General features: G+C 43.1%; 1 protein-coding gene across 1 annotated transcript in view; it reads left to right on the top strand.

Annotated features, from left to right (window-relative positions):
• The window catches only part of TDRD9 (tudor domain containing 9), a 151,688-nt gene that overhangs the window by 121,572 nt on the left and 10,079 nt on the right, over positions 1–20,037 (top strand). Inside the window, exons 28-34 of the mRNA XM_019519898.1 lie at positions 2,738–2,998; positions 3,923–4,075; positions 6,132–6,202; positions 7,394–7,503; positions 7,713–7,809; positions 13,114–13,252; positions 14,165–14,283. Of these exons, the coding sequence (XP_019375443.1) occupies positions 2,738–2,998; positions 3,923–4,075; positions 6,132–6,202; positions 7,394–7,503; positions 7,713–7,809; positions 13,114–13,252; positions 14,165–14,283 (950 nt within the window). The remainder of the gene's footprint in view (positions 1–2,737; positions 2,999–3,922; positions 4,076–6,131; positions 6,203–7,393; positions 7,504–7,712; positions 7,810–13,113; positions 13,253–14,164; positions 14,284–20,037) is intronic.

Raw genomic sequence — 20,037 nt, 5'->3', positions numbered from 1 at the left:
TCCCTTGACCTCCTGGCAACGCTTCTACCAGTGCAGCCCAGTATGCCATTAGCCTTCTGGGCAACAGGGGCACACTGCTGGCTCATATTCAGCTCATTGTCCACTGTAACCCTCAGGTCTTTTGCTGCAGAGCTGCTGCCCAGCCAGTCAGCCCCCAGCCTGTACTGGTGTATGGGATTGTTCCGTCCAAAGCATAAGACTTTTTGCACTTGCCCTTGTTGAACCTCATGAGATTCCTTTTGGCCCAATCCTCCAATTTGTCTAGGTCACTCTGAATCCTAGCCCTGCCCTCCAACTTATCTGCTACTCCCCCCCACAGCTTGGTGTCATCTGCAAACTTGCTGAGGGTGCAGTCTGTGCTATCTTCCAGGTAATTGATGAAGACATTGAACAAAACTGGCCCCAGGGCCCACTTGGTGCCAACCAGACATCGAGCCATTGATTATTACTCTCTGAGCGTGATGCTCCAGCCAGCTTTCTATCAGTCCCTTCATCCAGCCCATACTTCCTTAGCTTGTCTGCGAGACTGTTGCGGGAGACCACATGAAAAGCCTTGCTAAAATCAAGGTACACCACATCCACTAGTCTCTCCTCAGCCACAGAGCTAGTCATCTTATAAAAGGCAATTAGGTTGGTCAGGCATGACTTGTCCCTGGTGAATCCATGCTGACTGTTCCTAATCACCTTTTTCTCCTCCAAGTGCTTAGAAATGGATTCCTTGAGAATCTGCTGCATGAATCGGGGGTCCTCTACCTAATTGTTGGGTCCCTGTGCACTGGGAGCTGTAAAAACTGCATGTATATGTCCACCAGGATCTAGGATATGGAAGAGGCTTCTTGATCCCAGGGTCCAAGCAGGGAGCCCTTCCATCTGTAGTTGCCATGTGGGGGAAATCAGTCAATTTACCCTGTCCAGTACTTGCAGACCTATGCCTCAAGCTTCCTGGTAGCAGTGGCATGATTGGGATCTAATCCCCAATCCCAACAATCACCTCTTGCCATCCATGGCTGGAAGCATGATTGTTGGGATCAGGTATTAGATCCCATTTTACCATTAAGTGAATGTCTGCCAGCCCCTGAGAGAGTCCTGGCATTGGGAACTTCCCTTATGCATACACCCAAGGCAGCTCCTGGAGGAGGATTTGCGAAACAACAACTAGTTACTCTCTCAGTGTACTGTAGGTCAGTGAGCAGTCTGGGGTATTTCTGCTTTGCCCCTACTTGGTGACAGTTGTTAGTGAACCATAAGTCAAACCCCAAATGCCCACTCTGCTGTACAGAGAACTGCAGAAAAGAATGTATAGGCATTACATTTGCCAGCTCAAACTGATAAACTGTCCATGTCTGAGGGCCCATCATTGTGAAATCTTGTAGTTGTTTCTCGTCTCTGCCACTTAATTGTTGTCCTGACCATCATCTTAATTTTGATCTTCTAATCCACGGTTGTCAACCCCCAGCCTAGGGGCCAGATCTGTCAAATTTTCAGACCCTTGGAAGCCCCAGGTCCTGTGCACTGGATCCTAGTGCACAGGCATGGCACTGGGTCTAGGGCCCAATCCCAGACTGAGGGGCTGGGGTGGGAAGGGGTAGTGTTAGTCCTACAGAGACCAATTTCAGTGATAGGCAGTGGCACTAGGCTTCTGGGGACCAACCCCAGGACACCAGCCCCCTTGGGGCCACTACTAAGTATGTGGGGCAGGGAGGGGCAGTGTCAGGGCCCAGAATGTGATCCTGGAGCATGGGACTCAATCAGGCCTGTGGACTAGCTCCACGCCACTCATTTGCAGGGCCAAAAGTTGAGCATTACTGTTCTAATAATTTCCAGTATACCTGTCTTTAATGCCTGCCTTGAACTGATTTTAAATGAGCTATGTTCCTAGATGGCTAGGTTTAAAAATAAATTGTCGTTCAGATTTTTCCTTGCAAATAAAAGGGCTAGAAATTTCTGTTACTCGACACTCAGGTCTTCAGTTGGTGGTATATATTTAAGCCTATTGCAGCAGGCAAGCCGTTCTGTTAAATACAACATTAATGACTAAAATTAGAGTTGAACCAGCTGGATTTTTTTGAGGTCATTATTCATAGTTCATTATTGTATCTCCTTCAAACTTGGTAGTGAGAGGTTATCTGCAGACCCACTCTCCCAGTGTTGATCCTGATACTTCTTTGGGTTCTGAATAGAATAAAATACAACTTACATTAGAATCTCATTTGCCACCTTAATTATAGAATGGCTGCAATGGAAAGGTTGAAAACTCTACATTTGCTTTTCAAGGGTAAAACAGCTGCTGCAGGGATGTGTATTGAGGACCTTCTGAAACTACACTGAAAATTTAATGAAAGATACCAAAGTTTCAGGGAGGAATTGTCACATTCTTATGAAATTTGTTTGATTTTGATGACAAATCAACACTGTACAGCAAACTGAGATGATGTTACTTTTTCTTAGATCTTTTTTCCGTATGTCTTTTGGAAACTACATAGCCCACTGAATGAATTAGTATAAGATTTGCTGTAAATGTAGATACATTTGCTATGGCAGTTAAAATGAAGTGTCAGTAGTTCTGTAGCAATCTTAGGATTTCTCAGTGCAAAATAATGGAGTTGATATAGTTAATGGAAATGTTACATATGGGCTTCATTATTTAGATTGTAACTGACCTTAGTAATGTAAATAAATAAATGAAAATGTGTTATTTCTGTAATGCATTGTATTTTCTTAAATGGTTTTGCTTCAGGCGTTAGAATTCAAGATATGCAAGATGCGTCCCTCTGCAAAATCTCTTGTATGTGGAGATCAGTGGAGCTATGGTGCTAGTCAAAGATTCACTTCATTAGTCAATGGCTGTGCTCTCATAGTGAAAGTGTATTCAGTTGTTCACAGTATTCTGCATGTGAAACTTTACCGTCATTCGGGGGTTAAAGACATTGTGAACATTCGAGATGTGCTTATTAGAGAAGGCTATGCTGAAGTAGCTGAAGAATCATACCAGTCAAAGGTATAGATTAAATAAAAATAAACCAGTTTTTCTGGTTTTCTTTTACTAATCTCATTTATCTCCTGTGTCCTGAAACCACATTGAGCTGACATCCTGAAAGCTCTACATGTTAGACACAGTTGGGTCTAACTGGTAGTTGAATGTAAGTTTGTATTGTAAAGTGTGTGGTTATGTACATAAAAGCATTGTTGGTCTTTTGAGAGTACATACAGGTTTCCCTCAGTTTATGTAGTACATGCGTTCCTAGAAAAAGGCGCATAATTCGAATTCGCATAAAGGGAACCCACTTTACAATGTAACAATAAGGATATGTTCCAAGACCTCAATTGTACTGACCTCCAGGCCCATTTCAACCACTTTTACAAGACAGTTTTGGTACTCACCATGAATGTTACCATAGTGGGGATGACAACTACAGAAACACATGTTGCAGACAATGGGCAAGAAGCACAGACTGACACAGGACACTATATTTTGGTGTGCATCACTCTCACAGTGCACCACACAAAGCAGCTGATTGTGGGCTTCTACCACACTGATCACACAAGAGTGAATTTACTTCGCACATAACGAATTTTTGGTATAAAAAAGGTCATTGCATAAGAATGAATTTGCATATACGGAACCCTCATAAAGCGAGGGAAACTTGTATACTAGTGTAATTGTAATATGACCAGAACACACCCTTTTTTCTGAAACACTTCCAAAACAGAATTGTATGACACTTGATTAGCTGAACACCTTGTATGTTAGAAATTCATGTTTTATAATTCGGTGGGAAGGATTCGTAAAGAAAATACTAGGCTTTGTATTATAGTTGAATTTTTGCACCTCCATAGATGTGCATATTTTTTCATTAAGCTTACAAGACAAATTTTAAATTTGAATGTTTCCACTTTTCCAACCTTTTCTGTATTTATGTAGCAAAGCCATGAACTGCTCAACGAGCTGTTTTCAAAACCGGCAAAACATGAGGACAACACAACCCAAAAATCCTCAAGAGAAAAAGAGAAACATCTAATTGAAATGATGTCAAGCAGCTTTTCTGCCAACAAATTTGGTACTCCAAATTGCAAGGTAATTTCAGAAATGTGGTTTGGGTTGTTTTTTTCATTTGAAATTGTAAGGACTTGAATTGCTATTTGGTAGGCTCGTGCAGAAGAATTAAAGTACAGGTGACCCTTGCCATTTGTGGGGGATATGTTCTCGTATCCCCTGTGAATGGCAAAATCTGCGAATAAGGCACTGTGTTCATGAACGCAGTGCCTCACAGGGGTGGGACACAGTTGCTCCTTGAAGTATATTTAAGATGTGGGTTCGGCATTCGTGAATATTTGAAATGGCGAATCCTGAACCTACAAGTTGCAAGGGTTTCCTGTAAGTCTTTAGCCAAGACTGTATTTCTCTCTTGTAATATTCTTTTTATTCATAGCTGAAACTAGTTAAGTGACACTGCTAACTTAGGTTTTTCGCATCTGGCTGTAGATGCATGTAAACCATTGTGAGATCCGAAGTGAGTATTGCTTAGGGAGCTGTAAAGCTTGAAATTTAACTTTTAAGACTTCTGTGCAAGGTCCTGAGCAACTCTGGTACGGTCTGTGGAAACCATTTCCAATACAAATAGAATGTTAAGGATAAAATTGAATACTTCTGTTTGTATGGTATATCGGTTTTTGTCTTTAAAAACAAATTGCAAAATAATTCAGAATTTACTGAGTTCTGGAACTGGAATAGCAATTAAGTCTGTGGAACGCTGATCTCATCAATCTTCTGAATTCACTAGCAGTCTTTCCTGCTCAGAGCAGGGTGGCTGGACCTGATTATCTCACGAGGTCCCTTCCAGCCCTAAACTTCTGTGAATCTGTGAACGTTTTGAACTCAACTTTTCCACGTTAATCTAGATTTCACAGTTAATTGTTACGAAGCTGTACAACTGTTAGCAGTGACCAAAATTTTGGGATACTTTTGGCTGTTAAAGATTACTCTTGTAGTTTTTGTTGTGATACTAATACAAACTTCTCCCCTGTTTTCTTTCTAAGCATGATTTGTTGCCATATTCAACACTAGAGTAATAACTTACTGTAGAATTCACTTTTAATTCCTGTTCCATGTCAGCTCCTTCTTAACGCATATAGAAGCACCTTCTAACACCTTCCAGAATACGGCCTTCACTACGGACTAATCCAGTTAATCTTTCTTCATCGCTGTTTTAATTCATGTTTTAGGGTGTATGCTTTCTAGTCCATTGCCTAAGAGCATAACTTAACCTCATACTCCAATCTATAGTGACTCTTCCTGTAACTGGAACACAGATGCTGGTGTATTCAAGCAGGCAAACTGTGGTTACCACCACTGAACATGCAGCCACAATCAAATTTATTTCTAACAATCTGAATGTAAATGCATACAAAAAATAGGTTGCTGATGATGCAAAGTTATCCTGCAGTAAGTAGTACTAGTGATGCAGTATATGGCTCCATTACTGACCATATAATTTTTTTTTAAATGTTGGATTTTTTTGGTTGTATGTTAAAGCATATATAGTCACAATTAAACAGCAGACATGAAAAACTGCAATTCTGCCCTGCTTTGCACTCTAATTACTTGTTAATCTTACCAGATATGTTATGGTTTTTCCCCCAAATGGGTAGCTAGGCTCCTTGTTGGGTAAATGCATTTTTTGTCTTCTAAACATATATACACTTGCTTAATTTACATACACATGGTCCCATGGAGGTATTTGCATACAGCACGTCTCACATGCATAACACTATGAATAAAGTCTTTATAGGATTGGGGACCTGACCACTTAAATAGAAGTGGGCTGAGTTGTTTTGGTAGATAATTCTGTGGCATCCAGTCTTCCATTGAGATCAGTAGGAAACTGAATGCTGCACATCTGTGAAAACAGGCCATTTTAGATGCCTCAGCATGAATTTAGGAACCAAAAGTATGGTCTTCATATATTAAAATTTTACCTGTTACGTGCATGTATGCTACAAACATACTAAACTAGAGAGAGAGATTAATTGTTATCACTAATTAAAAGCTTTTTTTTTTTTATGATAGACTGATTAAGCTGGAGGTCCAAATATTAACTAAAAATATTTTCTTTTGTCCTGTATTTTCAAAGGCAGTGCTTCATGGCCCATTCAGTCCTTATGAGATGAAATGTCATAGTATGACTCAAGTTGCCAAGTTCAGGTATGGTAAATCAGTCACTATTAACAGTAGCACAACATCACTTATTCTTATGCATAATAAGAGTTACCAGGTAGCATATTTGCCCATCTTGAATTTTTTAAAATTCATCTTTATGCTGTAGTAACTCTGTAGCAGAGATTCTCAACCAGTTGTTGAGAGTGTCACAAGATCCTTTTAGGGGTGCCACACCACCGCTGCCGCTACGTAGGACTGTCCTGCTGTGCCTCTATTCCCAGAAGACTCCTTGTGGGGCTGGACTGGAATGTGGCTGTGGCAGAAGGGGGCAAGCTGCTGCAGCCCAGCCTGACAGGAGGGGCTGTGTTCAGGTTGTGGCAGTTGCTGCTGCTGGCTGGCCTGATGTAAGCGTTATACTCCAGGGTTCTAGAGCAAAATAAGAACCGTCACTAAAATCTCATGCTACAATAAGTGCAGTAGCATGCTCATATGTTCTGAGTAGTAGGAAAACTTGTTCCCTTTTTTTCTCTTCACTGAAGCTGGCAATCTCTAGGCTGCTCTGATACTAGGTTTACTTCTGCAACTCTTCTTGTAGTCATGGCCTTATTCCCAGCTCCCTTTGGGCACATAAAGTGAACCTGTAAGAAGTTGGTGTGGTTCTGCACAGATCAAACAACATTCAGCGCTATGAAAAATGATGGGGTTTAACTCTTAAGACAGAATAAGCATGTATGAGGGAGGGAGTTCAGGTTCTTTGAGTTCAAAAATTCATTTGGGAACCGTGACGATATATCTGAACATGGTAACAGAACTTGAAGTTTGCTGGCAGGAACAATGAATGAAAATCTTGCAGGGGAGACTGTGTGTGTTCATAGAACAAAAGGAGGGGCTCCCTCTGCCCACATCCACAGAGGGTACTGCTAAATTCAGAAAACTTATGGAGGAATGCCTGGAGTCTGAAAAGATTAAGAACCATTGCTCTGTAGCATTAAAATACAACATGCAATTTAGAATTTTGAGACTTGGTTAATTTATTAAAGCATTTGAGGCAAGGTTCCCTTAAAGCATTTGAAGACTTTTACTGCAGATGGGCTCAAAACTATGAGCCTGATTCATATTGGAAATTGAGCTGCTAAATAGAATTAGTTTGTGCATCAGTTTTCTCTGAATTCTTTATTTGTACTAGTTGGCTTTCTTTATGCTGCAGAACACATTTTGTCATTTTTTCCCCTCTAGAACCATCTCGATAGACAGAGAGAGTGTAAACTCTGTGATTGTCCGTGATACCCTTGCAGATCCATTTCAGCAAATGTTGGTTGCTGCTTCCTTATCAGTAAATGCAACTGGTAATGTATGGAAATAGGCAAAAAAAAAAAAATATTGTGTATTCCTAATTTTACACATTTTTCATACTACTTTAGCTTTTAGCATTGGTCATGTGAACAGCCACACAAGTAAATACATTTGTCACTATAGTTCCTTTTGTGGGCTGCTTTGAGATTATTTGTGATTTTTAGCACTGCTAACTATCAATTTTTATTCTTTTCTATAATAGGGTCTACAATGTTGTTAAGGGAAACGACTTTTATGCCTCCTATCCCTGGGCTACCAGCACTCCTCTGTATGTTGTTTGCTCCTGTTATAGAACTCAGGTATTCATGCCTTTTTAACAATATTTTTTTTTTCTCATTGATAAATTTGTGACTTTAGCAAATTGACATTGTACACCTTCAGAAACTGGGTGCTCTCTACCATTGTTCCCCGATACTTCTCATTTCTTCCATCCTTTACCAGCAGTGCTGTATAGCACTGCAAAGATGTTGGGTAGGTATGTGAATCTGAAGTTTCAAACTTTGCCTTCATGTATACCAGTCATGTTCCTTAAATGGTTACAAGTACAGATATAGCAGTAGATAAGTGTATAGTGTAGATTTCTACTAATCTTAGATCTTCATGGTGGAAAGGGCTTATGTGTTAAAAGTTTTATTGCTGAATTTTACTTTTTCTCTTCTGACCTGCTTCAGGTACCTTGAGCCTTAAGTAGGTCTTGGTTTCTTGGTCTCTCTGGCTGTAAATAGATGTCTCATGTCATGGAGTGCTCTCCAGGGAGTGCTTGCTTCAGACTGCTTCAGGCTTGTTAGGTCTCTCAGAGTACCCCTTAAAGCAGAGGTGGGGAAAATAACCCACCCCCCGCACTCAGCTTTTCCCTGGGCTCCTTCCTTGCTCCTTCCCAGTGCAAAGGAAAGTGGACCCTTGACCGCCCTGGAGCTCCCTGGCTGCCGGGCAGGTGAGATGCCACTTTTCCCCGTGCTCAGCACCAGCTTCTTTCCTTTTGGTGAGCAGGGGGTGGGGCTGTGTGCTGCTCCCTGCCTGTAATGCGGGGCTGGGGGGCACTGGGTGCGAGTGGGCGGGGAGCCAGCAGGAGCACAGGGCCTGCACTGGTGTCCCGGGGCCAGTGCCGGCGGGGCCCAGAGCAGGTTCGTAGGAGTGCGGGGTCCCACCCAGCAGGGGCTCTATGGAGCTGGGCCAGCTCCCTCCTGTCCCTGCTGGTGCAGCCCAGCCTGGCTCCACATACCCCTGCCAGCCTGCACCCTGCTCTGGGCCCCACCAGTGCTGGCCCTGGGACTTTGGTCCCAAGATGGTGACTGGGGGCAGGGCACCTGTCAAGGAGCGGGGCTACCCATGCGGTTCTCAACAGCCTGCCAAAACTGGGTAAGTGGCCCTCCACCCAAAATAATTGCCCGCCCCTGCCTTAAAGCCAGCCCAGGGTTAGCATCTAGAGAAAGGGGGAGTCTTAAGTTCCTTCCTGCTTGAGACCCTGGCCTTTTTGGTTCTCACCTTCCCTGACTCTCTGTGGCCCTGACTCCAGGAGTAAGCATCCAGTTCTGCTTCTGAGAGAGCGACTTCACCTCCTCTTGGTGAAACAGCACAACTCAGTTCCAAGCAGCACATCAGACAGTCTCTTCAGTAAAGGCATTTACTGGGGCTAAGGCCAGCCAGCCAGAGGTTCACTGTCCTCTCCAAAAGGATTAAGCAGTCCTTCTATCCCCAGTCCAGTTCACAAAGCCCTGGGCACCCCCAAAGATAGCTTATTTCATTTACTCAACCCTTCTGGTCAGGAGCTGCCAGGTTGGTTGTTTTCAGCCTGTTCTCCCACTGTCTTGTGTATATCCTCAAGGCACCCCATGGATGTCACGTATCTAACCCTTGTTGACATGTCAGCAAAGTCATTCAAGGCTTTGCTAATTCTAAATGTCTGTCCAGTTGTCTGCTGCACCTAGCCAGTCCTGGCACTTAACCTCTTCTGAGGAGGAGCTTGAGTCACATGATAGAACAACAGTGTGAACACAGAAACAACACAATAAAGCATGTAGCACATTACAGTGCACCAGTCACATTCCTGAGATTATTACAAGTGTAGGTATAGCAGTAGCTAAGTGTATAGTGTAGACTTCTGCCAGTCTTAGATCTGCGTGGTGGAGAGGATTTGTATGTTAAGCTTTATTGCTAAACTTTATTTTTGCTCTTTTCACCTGCATCAGGTACCTTGAGCAGCTTTACACTGGTTTCAGTTTCTCAATCTTTCTGGCAGTAAATAGATGACTAATTTGACACAGGCCTGACTGTCCTCTGGTTTAACTTGGATTAAAATGGGCACAGCAGTCATTTACAGACAATACTCTTGCAAACTATATTGCTGCTTCTCCACCAGAGAGGAGCACATAACCTGGCTGGCTTGTCCCAGTTAAAAACACAATAACCTTAAAGATGCACTGTTTTTGTCCCCTAGGGACCCATTAGATCCTACTGCAACATGGTTTGAATAAACCCACAGCAGCTATTTGATGAGTACAGTATAAACTTTATTCATATTATCAACCAGGTAAGTATAAACTTAGTGTAGCCTTTATTCATTCTATCAGCCAGGTGATTGGACTGGATGACAGCAGGGATAGTGCAGGGTTAAATACAAATAAAGAGGGCATTTCTTCTGTTCTGCTCTGCTCAAACCTGCATCACTGCCCACACATGATCAGTCATGTTTGGTGCCACACATCTCACAGTTTGCTGATTAATGAACTTATTTAATTGTAGCTTTCCTGTGTACCTTTCCAGGTACATACCATGCTTTGGTTGTACTGTCCTATATGCTTTGCCTATCTGCTATGGCAGGTTATACTAATTCTGTCCATCCCAGGATGTTCTTTGCCAGATTCCAAATGTTCTGATGCACTCTGGTGCTTTTCGCCAAACTTCAAACTTCCATATTTTAACTCTCACTGCTCTTGGCCTGGTTACAGCCTGCATGCACACAGTCATGTCCTGGGAAAAAGCACTAGTGCATTTTATCCTGCATATGTGAAAGGGACTTGAAGCTCATATGTCTGTAGGATTGTGGGACAAAAGGTTTTCTCCTGGCACAGATGCAGTCTCTGTTTACATCCTCTGCCTCTGTCCTTGCTGGGCCTGCATTCTGTCCACTTTGCTTCATGCCTCTTGGTTGAAATGGAAGCTGCCCTTCCCTCAGATGTTGTTGCTGCTTGGCAGACACCTCCACACATGGCAAACCCTCCTAATGGCAGCTTGTTGAATGCACCATCTCTGCCTATCTCTCTGGCCATGGACAGCAGTGAAAGTGGCAGGCCTGATACCCAGGCTGTTCCTCCCCATGTGGGATCTGCTCTGAAATCCTGTTTTAGTTGATGCTCTACACATGAACAGTGTGTCATGCCTTTGTCCTCACCACCCACCTGGACGTAGTTTCATAGTTGGTAGGGTTGGAAGGGACCTGAGCAGATCAAGTCCAACCCCCTGCCATGGCAGGAAAGAATGCTGGGGTCAAATGACCCCGGCAAGGGGTTTATCTAACCTCTTTTTATAGACCCCCCAGGGTAAGAGCGAGCACCCCTTCCCTTGGAAGCTGGTTCCAGATCCTAGCTGCCCTGACTGAAGTAGTGCTTCCTGATATCTAGCCTGAATCTACTCTCCATCGAACTTATGGCTGTTATTCCTTGTTACTCCCAGTAGCACTCAGGGGAACAGGGGCTCTCCCATCGCCTGGTGGTTTCCCTTGGCCAGTTTATAGATGTGATCTGAAGTTAGCATTTAGCAGCAGCAAAAAAGCAAGCCCATCTCACCTGGTGCCCACTGTACAAGCTGCCCATTGCTAAGAGGACTGGTGACCTCCAGTGGCAGTTGCCACATGGGGCCTTGGCCGCTGCCACTTTTGTCCACCATTTAGATCAGGTGGCATAAGTGGCCTGCCCCCTCCTGTTTTCTATGCCATCCTGAACTGCCCCCTGCTTGCACCCACTCTTTGCTGCCCTTGGTGCCACCTTTTGTATGCTGGGCTTCTACATTTTCTCTATGCTGAGTAGCTCTGGGGAGTATGATCTGCCTAATCAATGGGCCAGGCCAAGATGGCAACTGTGAAGAGCTACAGAGGCCAGCTCTGACAAAAGCCTCCAACTCTCTTGGTTCCTGATTTGGACATGTCTCCTTTGAATTTGAATGTTTCACCTTGCAACAAAACTTGGACCAGCATCGGTTGTGCTGAGCTGTTAAGGGGGAACTGCAAGATGGAAAATGGACAACTAATCCTAAATGTGTAATTCCATGAAAGGCATTTCAGCCACTGGTGATACGGGTGTTATGTTACTGATGAGTCTCTTATGTCTGACCCTTGGTGGGGCCACTCAGTTTTGTACTTTCATCTGTAGTTTTTTACTATTTTTTATGGTTTAAAAAGTCAAAAGTCTCTGGTTCCAAATCCAAGCAAATATGATCAGAAAAGGATTTGTGCTATGTGCTATAATACCACTTTCAGATTTTTTCCTCTTATAAGCCCTCATGTAAAGGAGTTCATGAAAGTTGGAAGCCCTAAAGATGGAAAATTCAGAATTAGAAATTGGGAAAAAAAAGTCTTAATCTACACTTTGATTGAAATTGGAATGAAGAGTGAAAACCTAATGACCTCAAAGTACATAGCATGGGTTACATTCTTTTACATTGCAAATTGGGGTAGACACACTGCAAATCATTGATTCATCACATTGGGCCCTGAAGTGTTTCAGAAAACACAAAGATCCTGAAAGTGAGGCAGTTATTGGTAACTTGGTTCCTGTTTGGCCATTCAAATGAGTTAGAATCATAGGAAAATTAGGGTTGGAAGGGACTTCAGGAGGTTATCTAGTCCAAGCCCCTGCTCAAAGCAGGACCATCCCTAACTAGATCATCCCAGCCAATCATAAAGCTTTGTCTAGCTGAGTCCTTAAAAACCTCCAAGAATGGAGATACTCCAGGTAACCTGTTGCAGTACTTTACTACTCTCCTTGTGAGAGTTTTTCCTGATTATGTAACCCATGTCCACTGCTCTCCCTGCATCCACAGACCCAGTCGTTTCATCATAGAAGGCCATCAGATTGGTCAGGTATGACTTGCCTTTGGTGAGTCCATGGTGACTGTTCATAATCACAACCTTTTCTTCCAAGTGCTTAGGAATGGATTTCTTGAAGACCTGATCCATGATCTTTTCAGGGACTGAGATGAAGCTAGCTGGCCTGTAGTGCCCTGGATTCTCCTTCTTCCCTTTCTTTAAGATGGGCACTGTATTTGCCCATTTCCAATTGTCTGGGACCTCTCCTGATTGCCACAAGTTTTCTAAGTTAATGGCCAGCAGCTGTGTAGCCACATTGGCCAACTCCCTCAGCACCCTTGGGTGCATCATGTCCAGTCCCTTGGACTTGTACATATCCAGTTTTTCTAAATAGTCCCTAACCTGTTCTTTTGCCACTGTTGGCTTTTCACCTCCTTCCGCAAACTCTGTGGTAGTCTGGGAAAGTTGTTCCATATGAGTGCCTATTTCACATTAAGGTGTTCTTGTTGAATTTTTGATGTCTCATGATGTTTTGTACACTTTCAAAAATTCCCATTTTTCCTATTTGCATTTTATTTAGAGTTGATAAAGATGGGAAGAATGTTACGGGTGTTCTTTGTGGCTTGGGGTGGAACCAGACTCTTGGAACTCCAGTGCTTCCAGAACATGAAATGGAGCTGGCATTTGATGTACATTTTGACGTGGATGATATAGTGGAGGTAAAACATGCTTATGAATTATTTTCACTGTTGTGTTGCATAGCTGGAGTCTAGTGGTTGTCAGATAACGTTAGCTATTTCAGTTTTATTCCTTGAAGTCTAGCAACCTTTGGCAGGATTTTAAAGTTGTTTAATTTTTTTTTTAGTGGAGTTGCCTGTTTATAACCTTGAATTGATATTGTGCATCACAGACTAATTTTAAAACACCCTAGGGTTATTTTATTAAACTTTATTGAGCAGAGTCAAATACACAGTGTAACACACTGGTATGTTTTTGGACTGCTCTGTATAAGCAAACTAACACTTAAATCAATATCAAGTTTGTACTAGTCAAACTCTTATACAAAGGCTTTTGTTTTCTGAGAGATTAATACCTTTTAATTATGTTCTTGGTATAAAGAATTACTACCACTTTTATAGCTTAATTTAGCCATAAAAAATTGTGAGAAGCAAGGATTTCTTAGGGTGTTGTCTTTTATTGGACCAAATGTGTAGTTGAGATCAAGTTAGACAAGCTTTCAAGTGCAAGACGTTGGGACTTAAGGAAGAATGTCTTGCACTCAAAATCTTGTCTAACTTGATCCCAGCTATGCAGTTGATCCAATAAAAGATAACACCCTAAGGAGTCCTTTCCTCTTATGTAATTCCTGGACCATCACTGCTACAATATCAGTCTAACACTAAAATAAAAAATTGGACATTCATATATAGAAAAGATGCACCTAGTCTCATTTGGTCTTTTTGCTAAAGTCAAAGGTGCAAAAACAAACTGTCAGTCTTAACTAAGTTATTCTAGATGTAGGGTAATGTGAACATGATGGCCACCGTCTACATACACAAATAAAATTATCATGTTTTATTGGAACTGGTACTTGGGCTGCTTTTCATAATATATCACTGGCATATTTACAGATAAACATCCTAAGGACAGCCATTAACGAACTAGTTTGTTATGGTCCAAATGTTCCGATACGCCATGGAGAAGAGAGAATTGCACAGCTGCAAGAAAATGCTCGTCAGAAGCTTTTGAGGTAAGACTTTTCATATAAAGGTTCTTTTGTTTTCATAGTTGATAGACAAAACAGCATCTCCATTAGTTTTCTTCTCTTTGATGATAGCCGCCTTGTTTGTTACAGTTGCCTGTACTTTTTTATGAATTTCTGATGATTTCTTGAAGTTGGAGAATGCTTCAGCTGTGCTAGCCCCTCCAGTCTGTGGCACAGAGTACATGTTTGCTCTGGCCCCAGCGTGAACCAGTAGCAACAGCAGTGGTGGCAGCTCTGACCCAGGCTACAGGTCCTGGCCAGAGGTGCCACCAATGCATCAGCTGTTAGGGGGCTGGGCTGGGCTGGGGTCAGAGCAAGCATGTGTTCCCTACTCAAAGCTAGAGTGGGACCAGAGCCTGCCAGAACAAAGGTAAGCAGCTGGAGGAGGGGGCAGGGGGAGAAGGCAGTGGAGGGGCAGGCTGCAGCTGCAGCTCTATCACCAATCCTGAGTCAGGGCCAGCCACAGCAGCTGCCTGCCCCCCCCCCCCCACTTCATACTTGAATCCAAGATGAGGGGCTTCCCCCCCAGATTAAATATGGGGGCACCTCATCTTGGATTTGAATAAATACAATATATGTTGAAGCAGGGGCATTTCCTTGACACTGTCTCATGCTAAGATGGTAAAGCTTAAAAATAAGTCTCCCCGTGCATTGTAGGGAAACTGGTTGCCATGGCATCCTCCTATCACATTGAAAGTGGCAATGTTTCCTTGACTCCCTCTTTGGCTGCAGATATTTTAATTGTTTTGCCAAGGTTTACTAACTATATCCACTGTTTTGGTATGTGTGAGTACCAGCACCTCACATTTTACTCCCCAGCTGTGAAGAGAGATTGGGTCACCACATTTTGTAAAGGGATAGATGAGTAAGGAAAGACTCCAATCTTACTTTGAGACACTTGGGTATGACTTCTGGGGCACATCCACATATGCAGGCACATGCACTGGCAGCAGCTCAAATAGCAGTGGCATAAATTTGAGCTGGGGACTTTTGCCTCTGTGCACGTGCTCATGCACTTTGGTATGGGGCAAGTTTCACCACTTGGGGCAAAATAATCCTGCCCAGCTCCTTCCGGATCTGCAGCCAGGGGGAGATAGAGCTTGGGTCCAGTACCTGTTCTGGCCCCAGCAGTATAAAAAAGTTGCCCTGGCGAGCAGCTCAGGACTACTTGCTCCCAGGAGCTTCTGGCGCCCGGCCACTTGGTATCTAGGGACACTATACCTTGTGCCAGCTGGACTGCTGAAGCAGCCATAACTGAGAGTTTCCTGCACCCTCCACCCACTGCAGCAGTCTGGCAGTGGGGACTGCTGCCTGGCTGTGACCTGCTGCCACCTGCGACAGCATGTAGCCTTGAGGCTGTGCTCCTGCCAGACCCAGACAAGGACCGCACGGCCGCAGCAGAGGCATAGGCACCTCTGAGTCAGCTGCCAGTGAGCTGTGGCTGTACAGTTGGCCTTTATGCGGCACTACTGCCATGTGTGCTGCCGCCCTGCCATCTGGGCAGCTATCGCCCAGAAGATGTTCCCAGTGTGGTAGCCTGCTTTGAACTGTCAAAACATGTCCCCCTAGCCCCAAGTGGCCAGAGTGTCTGCCACCTCTAGCTGGGTAGGCTCTTTTGCTTGGGTCCTGCCACCTGCCTCACTAGCAGGGATTCTGGTGTTCCCTATTGAAAAACTGCAAACTCTCTGATAAAAATAAATCTGAAATTCACTCTGTGAAATACCCCAACATCCATGTTCGTCCACAATTAGAACAAAAGGCCACTGTGTGTGTTGTGTGTGTGTGTGTGTGTGTGTGTGTGTGTGTGTGTGTGTGTGTGTGTGTGTGTGTGTGTGTGTGTGTGTGTGTGTGTGTGTGTGTGTGTGTGTGTGTGTGTGTGTGTGTGTGTAGAGAGAGAGAAATAGAGAGATCAGTTAGGCAAATGTATAGTTTGTTGTTTGCTTCTGGTTTTCTTACCAGATGGGGGGATGTGGGGTTTGCTAAAGCACCAGGGCAAGGGCCAGGTATAGAGACACTCTGGCTGGCTACCAGAGCGTCTCTTTGGAGAATCCGAGCCTCCAGTTGCCTCAGGGCACAGTCCCTTTTTGGGAGGGGGCGGGGTTTATTTGATACCTGGATATTCAGGTATCAAATTTTGAGCCCACATTGCAAATACGCTGTGCGGGGAACATATTTTTTTTTGTTTCCAGTGTGCCTCTTCCCCTGTCTCAAATTGCTTTGAGACGGGGCAAGAGCCACGTGCTGGCTCGCCTGGATGTGCCCCTTCAGGGTATCAGGGTTTGACAAAAATTTAATATAGACTGTGGACCTGTGTCAGTGGAATGAACAAAGGGACCTGGATGGTTTTGGGCATTATGTCATGCCTGCCACTGTTGTCTGGTACAGCCAAACAGCTAATGTTGTCCCAGAGTGACACAGCACTTCTTAGCAACTTGGCACACAATGGATTTTGTGCATCCAGAAAAACAGCACACATATAGTTCCAGAATAGCCGCTTCTGACGTGTACTGCATAAACATGCTTGCCTCCATTGGGCAGAGATTTCACATATTTTTCATTGTACACCTGCAAAGTAATCGCCAAATATCAGAAGTTAGAAAAAAGTACATCTAGTAACACTTGATTTCTCGCATGCCTTGGAACCAATTAAGATGCCAGTGTTATGATCTGCACCATCCTGGGGTTTCCTTTGGGTAGCACCATAGAGGAAAGTTGAAGTGCAAGAGTAAAAGTAACTGTGTTATGTTATGCAGTAAATGGCTGGCCACACTTATGGCAATAAATGTATGGAAATAAAGAAATACTGTACTAACCTGCCAAACATTATTTTGCTCAGGCAAGAAACATTTTTGCGAAGTGGCTTTTACTGCAGACAGACTAAAAAATAACATTTTAAACATAGGTGACAAATTGACACTGCCTTGAAGCATCATACAAAGGTTAAATGAAACATGCTTGAGTTTACCAGCCTCTCTCCTTTTTAAAGTGATCTTCCCCTCTTAAATGACTGTAAACATGGCACCTTCTTATTCAACAGATCTTTCCCAAGCGCTCCAAGTCCATTCTAACTTTTATCTTGCACTGGCATGACTTTCAAACTTCCATTGAGACTAAAAGGTTCCCTGAAATTTGTTCTGTAAGTGGTTACTTGATTTTACTTCTGTTAGCACTGCAAAACTGCCAAGAGAGAAACTAAGTTGGATTTTGTTCCTACTTGTACCTCATCCGGGAGAGTGATTTACTGAGCTCTGACTGCAGGAATAATCAGGTTGTAGAAAAGTAGAGATCAGAATTTGTCCTGTAGAGCATGAAATCCTGGTGGACTATCCTTAGGATCCATATGCAAGTCTAACATTGATAAAACATTGTCTCTTGAAAGCGGTCTATTTGATATGGTATTTAAAGTACCAATATTTGACATAAAACCCTGTTTAGTGTAAGAACTACATTTTGTTGATTCATAGATTCATAGATTAAGGGTCGGAAGGGACCTAGTAGATCTTCTAGCCCGACCCCCCGCCAGGGCGGGAGAACAACAAAAAAACCCCAAAAAGAGAAACGGGACTCAAATGAGTCCAGCCAGGTAGGCATCCAGCCTCTTCTTAAAGACCCCCAGGGTAGGGGCCAGCACCACTTCCATTGGAAGTTGGTTCCAGCTCCTAGCCGCCCTAACCGTGAAGTAGTTTTTGCGGATGTCCAATCTATACCTCCTCTCCATCAACTTGTGCCCATTACTCCTTGTTATGCCAGCGGGCGCTAGGGGAAACAGCGTCTCCCCCAAACCCTTCTGGTCCCCCCTAGTGAGTCTATAGACAGTCACCAGGTCCCCCCTCAGCCTTCTCTTGTGGCTTGATGCATCTCCATATCTCTTTTTCCTTTTCTCTAAACTTTATCTTCAGATGTTCTCAGTTCCTTAACTTTCTGTTAGGCTTCTTCATGTACTCCCAGACCTGCACGTCTCCTTTTGCTTCCTTTCCCGTTCTCCCTTTGTGCAAAAAAGCAAAACATTTGAAGCTGCATTCTAAATTTTCCAGCTGCCCAGAGAATCATTTTCCTCTGGGGGACAAAATGCACCAACTTTGATGTTTTGGTGCATATTTATCATGCCATAACTATTTCTGTATCACTCATATGTTTTTTTAAATCTTTCCTGAACCAAGCAATGTCCTTTTCAGTTCCTGTCCGCCTCCCACCCAGTATTTGCAAAAAATCAAAGTTTTAATGAAACAACTTGATATTCAGTGGTGCTGATGAATACACATTCAAGATGCGCAAGTTACTGCCTTAAAATATTATAAAGCATGTTATTAATAAGTCTTTTTTAAATCTAAAGGATTACCCTAACAAAAAAAAAAAAACTGCTGAAGTTCCTTTGTTGAAGTTAGTGATATATCATACTTCTTTCTGTTCTAAAAAAATATTCCAATGATTACATGTCTAAAGCCATACTAACAAATTATATTAAGATATAAGGTTTTAGTTGTCCTGCAAGATTAGACCAAGGTGTAAAAAGGGCACTCAGGGACCATAGGGCCGTGGCAGAGAAACAAATCCTTTGCATCAGTTTTTACTGCAGAAGATATTGGGAGAATTCTCAGACCAGACCAGTCCCTCTTAGTGGATAGGTCAGAAGAGTTGGATCACATTGAAATGACAACAGAATACGTTTTAGAACAGACTGATAAACCCAGGAATTCTGAAGGCACTCCAAGGTGAAATTGCAGAACTGTTTCGGGATGGAGGGAGACCAAAAGTGAGGTCCTGCAGGGATCTGTGCTAGACCTAGTTTTGTTCAATGCTTTTATCAGTGACGTGAAAATGGGGATAGACTCTGAAATCTCAAAATTTGCAGATGGTGCTAAACAATTTTGGGTAGTCAAATCCCAAGTGGACAGAAGAGCTGTAGAAAAATCTCACCTAGCTGAGTGGGTGGGCCAAAATGGCAGATGAACTTCACTGTTAACAAGTGCAAGGTAATGCACATGGGGACAAATAACTTCAAATACTTATACACAGTGGTGGGTTCTGAATGAGCTGTTATGACTTGGGAAACAGACCTTGGAGTCATTGTATATAGCTTTCTAAAAACATTAGCTCAATGTGCACTGCTGATCAGAATAGTCAGTAAAATGTTTGGCATCATCAAGAAGAAAATTGAAAACAGAATGGAAAATATCATCATGCCACTATACAGATCCCACCTCTCGAATACTGTACACAGTTGTGGTCAAAAAAGATGTAGTAGAATTAGAAATGATACAAAGAAGAGCAACCAAATGATCAGGGTATGGAGCAGCTGCCATGCCAAGAGAGTCTAACAATCTAGGACTCTTCAGTTTGGAAAATAGAAGGCTGAGGGGGTATGATAGAAGTCTATAAAATCATGCAAAGTGTGGACAAATAATGGGATAATTTTATTCACCAAGTTCCAGAGTACTAGAACCAGGGTACATGTACTGAAATCAGTAGAAGAGGATTTAAAAGTAACAAAAGAAAGTACTTTTTTACACAGCCTGTAGCTAACTTGCGGAACTCATTACCACAGGAGGTGGTAGAGGCAGATAATACAGGCAGGTTCCAAAAAGGATTTAAAAACATTATGAATAATGTATCTGTTAATAGCTATTAAATAGAATACTCAGAGATTATTTCCTATAGCATCTCTAAACCAATGATGGAGGATGCTAAGATAGGTGCTGAACAAGGCGTAGATCGCTCTAGGTCGGGGGGGGGGGGGGG

This window comes from Gavialis gangeticus, unplaced genomic scaffold (assembly GCF_001723915.1).
Source record: "Gavialis gangeticus isolate Ggan-Ray unplaced genomic scaffold, GavGan_comp1, whole genome shotgun sequence".
NCBI lineage: Eukaryota > Metazoa > Chordata > Crocodylia > Gavialidae > Gavialis > Gavialis gangeticus.
This window is presented reverse-complemented; position numbering and strand designations above follow the sequence as displayed.